At 54.9% G+C, this 11,326-nt stretch overlaps 2 protein-coding genes across 2 annotated transcripts; one reads left to right on the top strand and one right to left on the bottom strand.

The window, feature by feature from the left end:
* Positions 1 to 6,693: 6,693 nt before the first annotated feature.
* DBP2 (ATP-dependent RNA helicase dbp2) lies at positions 6,694 to 9,076 on the bottom strand (the record flags this gene model as incomplete). Its single annotated transcript, XM_023598968.2, has 4 exons — positions 6,694 to 6,893; positions 6,946 to 7,074; positions 7,588 to 8,825; positions 8,994 to 9,076. 4 exons carry the CDS (start codon positions 9,074 to 9,076, stop codon positions 6,694 to 6,696), a joined length of 1,650 nt encoding a protein of 549 aa, XP_023456423.1.
* An 868-nt stretch (positions 9,077 to 9,944) lies between these two features.
* RHO25_003461 (uncharacterized protein) lies at positions 9,945 to 11,157 on the top strand (the record flags this gene model as incomplete). Its single annotated transcript, XM_065602400.1, has 2 exons — positions 9,945 to 10,509; positions 10,568 to 11,157. 2 exons carry the CDS (start codon positions 9,945 to 9,947, stop codon positions 11,155 to 11,157), a joined length of 1,155 nt encoding a protein of 384 aa, XP_065458472.1.
* Positions 11,158 to 11,326: the final 169 nt, after the last annotated feature.

Below are 11,326 nucleotides of genomic sequence, written 5' to 3'. Positions count from 1 at the left end.
CGCGGTTTTTGTCGTGCACGCGTATCGCGACGGAGACAGCTCGGGCTCCGGCAACTTCGTGGACGCTGGCGGCAGCGAGCAGAGCAGAGCAGGCAGAGCAGAGCAGAGACAGCACAGAGCAGGGTGTGCAGTTCGCTGTGGCTGTGTCACGACCAGTGGGCGCGCCTTCTGGCAAATGGCACGCGTTGAGGCTGAAGAGATCTGGCGCTAGGCAAAGGAAGAGCAACGCGTCGGCGAGGGAGAGATGGGAGCTTGACTGGAGCGAGGCAAGTGTGGCACATCGAGGTAAGCAGCACCAGCAGCAGCACAGAGAGAGCGTCGGAAGTTTGGTCCGACTACATCCACCGCCGACCTCCCCCCAGCCGCGCGCGTCGCTGGCTGACTCAAGGAACTTCCCTCGTCACCACCACGCAGCGCGGCATGCATGATGGTGTCTCTGCACCCCCTGCGCGAGAGATCTGTCACGCTGTCGGCTCGGGTCAGCGGCTGCCACAATCATCGTGATTCTCAGCAGCAGCAGCGATACAGCATCGTCGAAGACTCCGGAGGCGGTCAGCGTGCTGGTTGCCGCAGCGCACAGGGGTGCACACAGTCGACGCGTCCGTGAGCGGGTGTCCACATTATCGCCATCTCACCGCGAACAAGGCGAGTTGGGCGAGGGCCAATCGCGCGCGCGCTGCACTGCTGCTTCGTCTGCTGCAAATTACCAGACTGGCAGCTGATCCGGCCGGATAGCACAGCAAAACTGCCGAAATGCTGCGACAGGCCCACGCTACGTAATTGCGCCTTTGCAACCATGTCCTTCCATCGAGGCTATTGGTCCCTGCTCGCCTCCACCATTGCGCATCTCAGCTCGTCGTGTGAGCGTCGGAGCATTACCTGCCTGACCTCATGACCCCGAGAAAAAGCGCACGCGTTGCTCCTGCACGCAAAGAATCGAGATTATCCCGGTCGCAAATGGACGGCGGAGCGGAGCGCAGGGTGAGACACGAGGCTGAATCGCCGCCTCTGCCTCGTCGATGCCGCTGCTCGTCGCTTGCGACATGTCTGCGCGTCTCCCAGCTCGTTTACTACTGTATGCACGCACGAGAACCGCAGTCTTGCAAACACGATGAAAGGCCGGCAGACGCCGCTCCCTGCACCGCGCTTGGGCCAGTCGTGGCCGTGGGTGACAGGTGGGTATGACACATGGGCCTCCGCTCTGCTCCGTCCACAGCGAGAGGTTGCCAGTGGTTGCAGATGGCTGTAACCTCAAACCGAGAAACACGGCACAGATGGAACATCCAGCAGGGTGCTGTTGCGCGCTCCGCCGCCACGCTGACGCCTTGTGCGTCCATGTGAGGGTACGGCATTCGTGGTTGCACAAACGTGGTACCGTTCACCCAGCACCTCGAGCTATATCCCTCTCGTCCTGTCTTCTGACGGCCATGCAGCACCGCCGAACGTAGTAGCGTCGCATAGCGGCAGATCGCGCGCTTTCTTATGTCGACGTCGCTGCTATGGTGGGGTCCTTCGAGGAAGGAAGGCATTGTCCTGAAGCGGTGCAGCGTGAACACCGTGCTCGCCGCCCTCCTCCATGGCCTCGAATCTGGCTGGCTATTCGGACATTGCGCTGCCGCGGCATGGCCGCAGAATTCGTCGCGTACATGCTCATCACAAATCGTCTCCTGCATCGGTTCCATGTCTCCTACTGCACGATCATGGGCGCCCTCGTATAGGCGACATCATCACACCTCAATGCATGGTCAGTGCTTGCTGCGTGGACGACAGGGTTGGCAGTGCAGGTTGGCCGCATGCATTTGCGCCTGATCTCACTGCATCCTGCTGCTGCTCTCCTATTTTTCCTCCCCACATGACCACGAACCGACATTAATCGCTCGCGGCTGCATGTTAGCGAGCGAGCGGCCTGAGTGGTGGGATAATTGCCTGCATGATTGGCTCTCGTGCTTCCGCACGGGAGGAACAGCTCGACTAACGTGGTTGTTTCTGTCAACCTTCCCAACACGCACTCTCGCCTTCTGCCATGCACCTCAACTGCCGTGGCGCCAAACTGTCGGCCTTTGCTCCCTCCTTCGCTCCATCGCTCCGTCTGCTCTGGTGTCTGGAGGAGACTCAGATTGCATTTGCACTGGGTGTGGCGCGAAGCATTCTGCGCTGGGGCGGCAGGTCTATTCTGAGCTACGACACAACCGCATTTACCGTAGGTGTAGGTTCGCATAAGTGACAAACCTCTCCTGCACAGAGTAGCCTCTTCAGGCCGAACTCTGTGAGCGGACCACCAGGCACAAGCCACTCCAATGCAGTTTCCGCGCTTTGGCTGCAGAGTGTATTGAGAGGCTTGCGGCCAGACGCTACAGGCCGTTGCCGGCGTGCCAAATAGACGGGTCAGGTTGGTATCTGCTCACATTGATGATGAGATGCAGTTGGAGGCTGGAGGCTGTCAGGCAATGCACAGGACGTCACGGTCTCCTTCCAGGTGCAGGTGTAGCGACATCATTGCCCAAGGATGGAGCTTGCCGTCTTGGAAGCGCCTCTCTGCCTCACGTCGATTGTCGCCCATGGTTGCCTACGAACAACTGATCTTCAACTGCAGAGCCACATTGCCGCGGAGTTGTGCGTGCACGCCACGATTTGCTACAGGTTCTGTGGTGCTGTCCACGTTCTCCCGGACACAGTCGTCACACCTGGACCTGCTAAGACAATGGAGTCTGCAAGAATAGCACAACCGAAGAAGACAAGCACTGCGCTCGAATGAGCTCGTTCGGTACCAATTGCGACTATGGCCAAGATGCCGATCTGCAGAGGATCTCTCTGTCGGCTGGACATGCTCCATGGCGGACAGCGATTCTTCCCTAGCTGAAGTAAGCGAGTCAAGATGTTTTCCAAGTCCCATCATTGTCGACTCGTTCAAGTACGAAGGCCAGTCTAGGCGAGTTACGGTCGGTGATGTCGATCGTACCAACATCCAAGACGCCCTCCAGTGGGCATGAGCCAAATCTCGCGACAATTCCTAGGTCCGGCACTTGGCTCGGAACCGTTCTTTCACCTCGGAAGCACCATCCCACCGGAGGTGCACCACGAGCTTTTGGTCAACTACTTTCACTACGTGTGGTGTACCATATGGCAGACGCCTCGTGGCGTATGCACCTTGTTTACGAGCGACATGTTTCGGCAGGCGATGAGACATCGTGACGAGCCAGCACAGCTCCTCTGGCATAAACATGTACATACGCCTCTTGCCAACGGAAAATCGTCCGACTTGGCGTACAATCTCATGTGCATGTTCCGCGCCACCAACATCACAATCTACGGGCGTGAGGACCTCAATGCGTGCATCCTGAAAGGAAGCGCTAGGCTTGACGACATGTGAGAAGAGTGTAACACCTTGATTTCAAGGCCTGCCGAACAGCTTGCAGTGGCATCTTGAGACGCAATGAACTACGAGCGGGTCCTCGGGACACAGGAAATGCTATTTCCTATGCGAACGAACTCATCGTATGTCGTATTGCGTGCGATTGACCTTCGCACACGGCGCGGCTTCTGCTGTCTCGCCGACCCATCAGAATGGTAGCACCGAGTATAGAAAATCGTGGTGCTTCATAACCTCGAGCTGGCTCGAATTCGAACCTCAAAGCCTCTGCCCGCACTCCCAGGAGATGACGGAGTTGCTAGTGCAGACTCTCGTTCCCGAGCCGAGACTGGCGTTCTGTGCCGACAACGTTTCGGGGGTACCTCTGGGTGGGCACGGTGCCTGTCCTCTCTCTTGGCTCTTCGTCGTGTGCTCTGCACGCGACCTCCCGCCGCTACCAAGTTACCACTGCACGATCTCCGTTGTGCTTGTCTTGAGACGGCGCGCCGCCGGGTCATCAGGCCACCCACAAGGTCGGGCTCTCGTTGTCTGCACGATATAGCACTCTTCATGATCGGATCATCAGATCAGTGTTCCCAAGAAAAACAACCAAACTTGCGATGAACCTTTCATGAAAGATCGGGTTGCTTTCATTGCCATGGCTCTGCCCGCTTAATGCGGCAACTCGCAACACGAATGCCATGCCCTAACAGAACCACTTTTCGTCTCCAGATCCGGTGCTGCGGACAGACAGGAGCGCATCTTCAGCACGGACGATGGACTTTTTGGTTCACCCTCAGGACATGTGACTGCGAGTCGCGTGTGCATTGCAGACATTGAATGGGTACCATCTCCACTGTCACATCATCGTCGCACAGGAGGTACGAGGCCATCAACGAGAAGTCGTTCTCGCGCCGCCGGAGAAGCATTGAAATTTGCATGAATTGTCATCGCGATGTGTCTTGCCTCCTTCCATATTCGGCACATCCGCTGAGGCCTAGATTCCAGATGGGCGTCACACTATTGTGTTGGAACTTGACCTCAATTGTCGTAGTTCGTCAAACCCACTTTCAACCGCATCTGGTGAGGGACTTCCCGCATGATGAAGCTGAATGCAACAAGGCATACGGCCGTACGACATGAGCGGCAGCAAGACTCTCATCCAAGAGCCGCAAAAGCAACTCTTGCAACGAGGAGGTGGACAACGTGACTAGAGCAGAGCTGTGAAGACGACGCGCAATTCTGGCTCGCGAAATCGGTCTGCATGATACAATAACCTCAGGCACATAGGTTGGACCTCACCGCACCTGATCCCTCTATGCAAGGACACGATCGTGCAGCTCGGAAATCTTGGAGCGGGCGGAAGCAGACGTGCAGCGAGAGCCCACAAACGCAAGTCATACCCATCCACTATATCTCTCACAAGATCTCGCATGTGGAACCAGCTACGCGTGCAGCTCCATACCATGGCTCTCATTGTGCAAACAAGTCCGCCGGGCATGGCATCAACTTCCCGTCTGCAAACATGGCATCCTGCCAATTATTCTGCATGGGCAGAGTACGTGTCTTGGCCTGTTGTGTAACCGATCCATGAACGTCGATCTTCCTCGTCGCGGAGTCAGGTGCGAATTCCTTCCTTAGAGAACTGCTGCGTGGGCGAGCATTTGAGATTCCCAGGTATTTCGAGGGCTCGTAGGAACCAGAGAAGGACATCTATTCCCTCGAACCGCTGCTCGAGACCGCATAGCCCACATGGTGTAAATCTCCAATTTTATCGCAAATGCATCGCTGTAATCGGATGCATGCCATAAGGTAAGGCTGCAGAAAGGCATCGTTGAGTGATGGCGGTGAGAGCTAGCTTCCAGATGTCTGCACAGAGTGTCACTACAAAGTGTATCAGCATGCTAGGCCTGGGTTTCTACCGCACGCGGAGGATGCACAGATGCAGAGCCCTCGCCTCGGACGAAAAGTGCCAATGTCGACTTTGTCTCGTAGTGATATTCTCTTCGTCTTTGTAATTTCTGCTCTGGAAGTTCTCGTCATCACACACGACATCTTGCAATCTAGACCCCATCAGCTCGGCTTGGGAATGTCAGCTGGTCGAAGTCGTGTTGCAAAGACAGCACCATCTACATGCAAAACCCCTCCTCGTATACTGGGACGATTCGAACATGTCTTTGATACACATCACCGTAAAGCAAGAAGCACGTAGAATGTATGCTTGTCCACGCACGTTCACTTCGAACAGTCTTGAAGTCTACGGCTGTGCAATTCACCAAATCTATTACTCTTACGGTAGCGATACCACTTTATATAATCATTCCCCATCTTCTTCTGTTGCAATCAGCCTCAAACTCGCATCCAAACACTGTCCTCGATCTTATCACGTAAATATTGTGAAAGCACACAACAATGTGCCATCCACGTTCATATGTGCAGAAGTCCTTTTGCTCAATTTCTCCCATCTAATCAACGAAATTCCCAAAATATTATCATTCGAATTGTGCAACACAAACTACACCGCGCCGGTTTCCAACGACACGAATAATAAGAGTCTACACCTGGGTTAACTTCATGCTATTCGATCAAGAGTTCTCGCCTCCCAGACTGCTGCAGAAAAAAACCGACATCAGATTTGTCTGATCCCTAACCCTAAGCCCTAGAGTAACCCTAAGCACGTCTCTTTCTCCCTCGCAAGAGTATCTAGATACACACCCAGACGATCAAATGCATGCATACGTAGGCACTCAAATAGAAACCAGAGAAAGACGATCGACCATGTGTGCAGGCAAATTGTACATTTTGAGTTCATTGATGTCAGCTTCAGTGCTTCACTTTCGGATTTCTGCACGGTACAGAGGCCAGCATCTTACCAACCGCCTATTCTATTACCTCCCACGCGCGCGAAAAATAATGCTCCAGGTCAGACAGCCGAAATAAAGTGCAAGACTGTCCTCCATGGTTATGTCTGCACGTCTTGCACACGCTGCAGGACGTTGATATCGTTGAAGACCAGGCTGTCGAGGTCAGGGATGAAGAGAGTGAAAAGACGGGCACAAGCAGCTTCGACACGTTCATTTCTCTCAAAGTACACAGTCAACCAATCTATCTCATAGGCCGCTTCGCTGCACGCAGAGCCTTCGTAGCTCAATCCCAGAGCCGATGCATGGTACAATAAACACCCATTCTTTTGGTCCAGAACGCCTTGTCAACGCACTTTCAGCAGCGGTATCATCCATGCCATTCAAAACAAAAGCCATTTCCCTTGTTGTCCTTTCTACTCGTAACGCCATGCCGGAATGCAGTCAATAAAAGCAAGAGCGCATCTGCTCGAGTTGGTGCATCTACCAGCGGCGGTTGCCACCGAGAGGAGCGTTATTCCCACCGGTCCAGCCGCCACGGCCACCACCGCGACCGCCCCGACCACCGCGCCAGCCACCACCACCGCCACCGCCTCCGTAGCGGACCATCTCCTCGAGACGTGGGTCGATCTGCTGCTTGGCCTCACGAAGGATGTTCACGAGGTCACGAGCCTGCTTTGAGTCTGGAAAATGGTGTTAGCATTGCGTGTGGAGACGGTGTCCAGGACAACTTACTGTCTGTGGTGAACAGGGTGATGGCAATACCCATACGACCGGCACGACCAGTACGACCGATACGGTGCACGTAGTCCTCGGAGTTGTTTGGGTAGTCGTAGTTGAACACGTGAGTGATGTCCTTGACGTCTTTGACGCGCACAAATGTTAGTTCAATGCTGTGGTTGGGAGTGGTGAGTGAAGCGAGCAATAGCAATCCTTTGCCGGATGCGAGATCTGTCTGGTGCGCGATATGCGTCACTCATGGCTACCTTGTCTGGCATAGAACAAGGAGCGTCACGCTCTTGCGCGCACATTTACATCCACAATGTCTTCACAGGGCCGTGCAACATTCTCCTGGTGGGATCCTTGGACGCGCGCAGCTGTGAAACCAACGCAACATTGAAAGACTCATGATCCGATTCTCTACTGGCGACAACAGGGAGCAGAGAAACGGAAGGACACGGCAAAGCAAAACTTTGCCGAGGAAAGTCTCCAAGGATCCGGCGAAGAACAACGAAACACTGACAGCCCTAGACGAGAATGGTTATGTGTGCACGCCGAGCGTACAGAGCGTAGCTTCGACATGACAGACCCCACACGTGTGAGTGGGAGGGGGAAGGGGAAGGGAGAAGGGAGGGACGGGGATGTTTGCAAGCATACCAATACCGCGGGAAGCCACGTCGGTGGCAACCATGATTGGGCTCTTGCCCGTCTTGAACTCGTTGAGCACCCAATCACGCTCATTTTGCTGCTTGTCACCGTGAATGGAGAGGGCGGGCCAGCCATCTTGGCGAAGGAAACGGGTGATGTCGTCGGCGACACGCTTTGTGCTGGTGAAGATCAGAATCTTGTGACCCTTGTCCTCCATGATCTTCTCGAGATGGCGCAACATCTTGTCACGCTTTTCGAAGTCTGAGACGACCTCAACGACTTGAGTGATGCGGGCGTTGGCGTGCAAGTCGTGCGAACCAACGTTGACCTGGATGAAGTTCTGTTGGAAGTCGTTCGCCATCTGGCGAATCTCCTTTGGCCAAGTAGCAGACCACATGCATGTCTGACGGTCTGGGCGAATCTGACCAATGATCTTGCGAATTTGTGGTTCGAAACCCATGTCCAACATACGATCGGCCTCATCAAGGACAAGGTAGGTAACACGGCGGAGGTTGGTCTTGCCGGCCTCGAGCATGTCGATGAGACGACCTGGAGTGGCAATGCAGACCTCGACACCGCGTGCAAGGTCACGGATTTGACCGCCCTTTGGCACACCGCCGTAGACGCATGTGTTGCGAATGCGCGATGATTTTCCAAACTTGCTCACCTCCTCTTGAATCTGAACAGCCAATTCGCGAGTTGGAGCCAGAATAAGGACAATGGGCCCGTCACCTTGGGCGAGGAGCGGCTGTGCGTTGATGTGGACGATGGCGGGTAGTGTGTAGGTGAGGGTCTTTCCGGAACCAGTCTCGGCGATACCAACAACGTCGCGACCAGAAAGAGCCATAGGCCAGCCTTGAGATTGAATGGCGGTTGGGTTGGCAAAGCCTTGGGCCTTGACCTCGTTGATCACGTAGTTGGGGAATCCAGCCTCGTCGAATGTGTGGACTGGCTTTGGAACGTCGCGACCTTGCACGGTGATTTGGTGCTTGCGGCGGAAGTCGTCGACCTCGGCTTGCGAGCGGGCTGCAACATCTGGGTGCTCCTTGTAGAAGGACTTCTCGAACTTGGGCAGAGTGCTCAGATCCCACTGCTGTGTGCGCAGACCGGCGCCAAGGTTGTTCATGCGATCGCCGCCGCCACCACCACCGCCGTAGCCTCCACCGCCGTAGCCATTCGAGCCACCGTTGGAGTAGCCACCACCGCCTCCGCCATAGCCGCCGCCATTTGAGTAGCCGCCGCCGCCTCTGCAGTGAAATGTTAGCGCATGTTTCGATAACACGACATATAATAATAATGAGAAAATGGAGTATACATAGGCCCTCAGTCCGCCTGATTATCGAGCTTACCCGTAGGAGGAGTATGTGCGATCATCGTAGCGGCTCTGAGAGCCATAGTTGTATCCGCTGTCGTACCCATTGGAGTAGCCGTTGCTGCCGCCGTAGCCTCCGCCGCCGCCGCCACGGGAGCCACCGTAACCGCCGCCGCCGTAAGACATGTTGGGGCGCTGAAGGTAGTGACCGTCGAGTGTTTGTGAGTGGAAGAGTCGGCAGTCGACGTGTAGTTCTCAACTGAGTGCGTTGCTTGCGAGAAGCTGAGTTGTTGCACTCGAGATGAGGGGTGTCGAGAGAGGATGTGGGAGAGGGTGGAAGGAAGAAAGGTTGATGCAAAGGCGAGGCAGAAAGGAAATCTGCGACAGATTTTCTTGAGAAAGCGCGCGACGGGCGACGCCGCTCCCTGGGCCAATCAGGGTCCATGAAGTGACGCATCGCTCTTGCCTCCGTCACTTCACTTCACGAAGTGCGGCCGACGGAGGTTCTAGCAAGTGCAGGACAATGCAAGCTGTCAATAAGTGAAGCACTTGAGCAGCTCTGCTCAGATGCGAGAGCGCGCGTAGTCAATTTGTTGCTGCTCGTCAGTTTCAGTGGCGGACAGGCGTCAAGCGGGCAATCGCACGCGGACTTGACATAGGCCAAAAATGCAGCACCGATATTGCAGGCTGTATGGTCCTTGCCTGCACAAGGCACGCAAAGTAAGACGGCATTCGAACTGCTGTTTAAGGCCTCACGCCCTCGATGCCATTCAAGGATGTTTCATTGAAGCGCGGAAGAAACACACTACTGTGAGCGCGAGAAACTGACAGGTCCTGTCATTTCTGTGCTCTGAACTACATCCTCAACAGCGCGCGGCCGTTGGCTGCGTCTGCTGCGTGTTCGCGGCAGCAGATCGAGGAAGGAGCGAAGCAGGGCCGCAATGCCCGTGCACGGCATCGCCCAAAGCCCACTTCAAGCTGATGCTCTCGACCTCTCCATATCCTCAACGGGACTCATTTCAATCACATCACTGGCATCTGATGTACCGCGACCATGAGCATCTCCGCTGAGCTCATTGAGATCTCGCCTGACGGCGATGTGATCCTCGTCTGTGGTGAACAATTTCGAGATGGCCAAGTCAAGAAGCTCAAGGTCAACTCTGCGACTCTTGCCTTGGGTTCACCTGTGATGAAGGCGACGTTCAAGCCGCACTTCAAGGAAGGGACCGATCTGCGCCTCAACGCTGGTAGCTCGCCATTGGAGATCTCGCTTCCCGAAGACGATTCTCTTGCTATGGAGATCATCTGCCACGTCCTACATCTGCGCAACGATGCCGTGGACACGAGCGGGGAATTCTCCTCAGAAGACATTTTGAGAGTTGCGATAGCCACTGACAAGTACACTTGTCAAATCGCTATGATGTTTCCTGCCGAGAAGTGGCTCGACCGTCCCCATAACGACGAGCAAGAGCTCCATGTGTTGTTCACAACGGCATATCTGTTTCGCAACAGCCACGCTTTCTACAAACTCGGGCGAGGGCTCATCAACCACACGTCGTTGTATTCTACAGTTTCGTCGGCATCAGAATACGAGAAGGATCACCTGCTTCCCGTTCTCCGTAAGAGTCGAGACCAGCTTCCTGCCAAGTACAACGTCGAGACTAACGTCAACTACAGATGCTCTAGACTGGAAGCGCCAGGAGATACAAATGCGTGCTCACGCTGCAATCGAAGAAGCCATCGATGCAAGGTCAGACATTCGCAACGACCCGGAAGTATCTCACACTTGCCTCCCTGGCTGCAGCATAGCAGAGATGTGCTTCCACGGATTCATCTTGGGCTTGAAGCGACGGAACTTGTATCCCTTGCAAGCCATCAGAGAATCCACACTACGTCAAGTGTTTGGCCAAATGCAGTCAGTGTACCACAAGCCGCCCAGAGAAGCATTCGCATGCGCTAGTCCCGACTGTATCGGACGCACGAAAAGCCTGGGCCAAGGATGGGTGGGTTGTCTCTCATATCCAGCGGCGCATTTGCAGAGCTCGTACGGGGGACCCTGTCTAACATGTTTCCTCGAGGATGGTTGTGTCTGTCTACAAGGCTGTGATCATTGGGCAGACCCAGAACCACCGAGTTGGAAAAGCCCTTGGACGTTCTTAGAACTTCCTACTGCAGATGTGCCCTCTCCTCCCACCAAGCCACCGACATCTGTATCTGCCATTGCGCAAACTACCACAGGTCATCGAAGAAACTTGTCGCTTCCATGAGAACACCATTGCAGTCAGAAGTCTCATTGCACACTATACCGAGCGAAGCATGGAGGAGTCGCTGCGTCAGCTGTGAGACGGGAGAATTGATGGAGACGGATGTCCTGGCAGGTTTTGAGGTACTGCGGCTCGGATGTCGTCGCCGCCATCAAAATGCTTGTTGTCACAC

This window comes from Cercospora beticola, chromosome 2 (genome assembly GCF_033473495.1).
Source record: "Cercospora beticola chromosome 2, complete sequence".
Taxonomy (NCBI): Eukaryota; Fungi; Ascomycota; class Dothideomycetes; order Mycosphaerellales; family Mycosphaerellaceae; genus Cercospora; species Cercospora beticola.
Note: the sequence above shows the minus strand (reverse complement) of the source record. Positions and strands in the feature narration are given on the sequence as shown.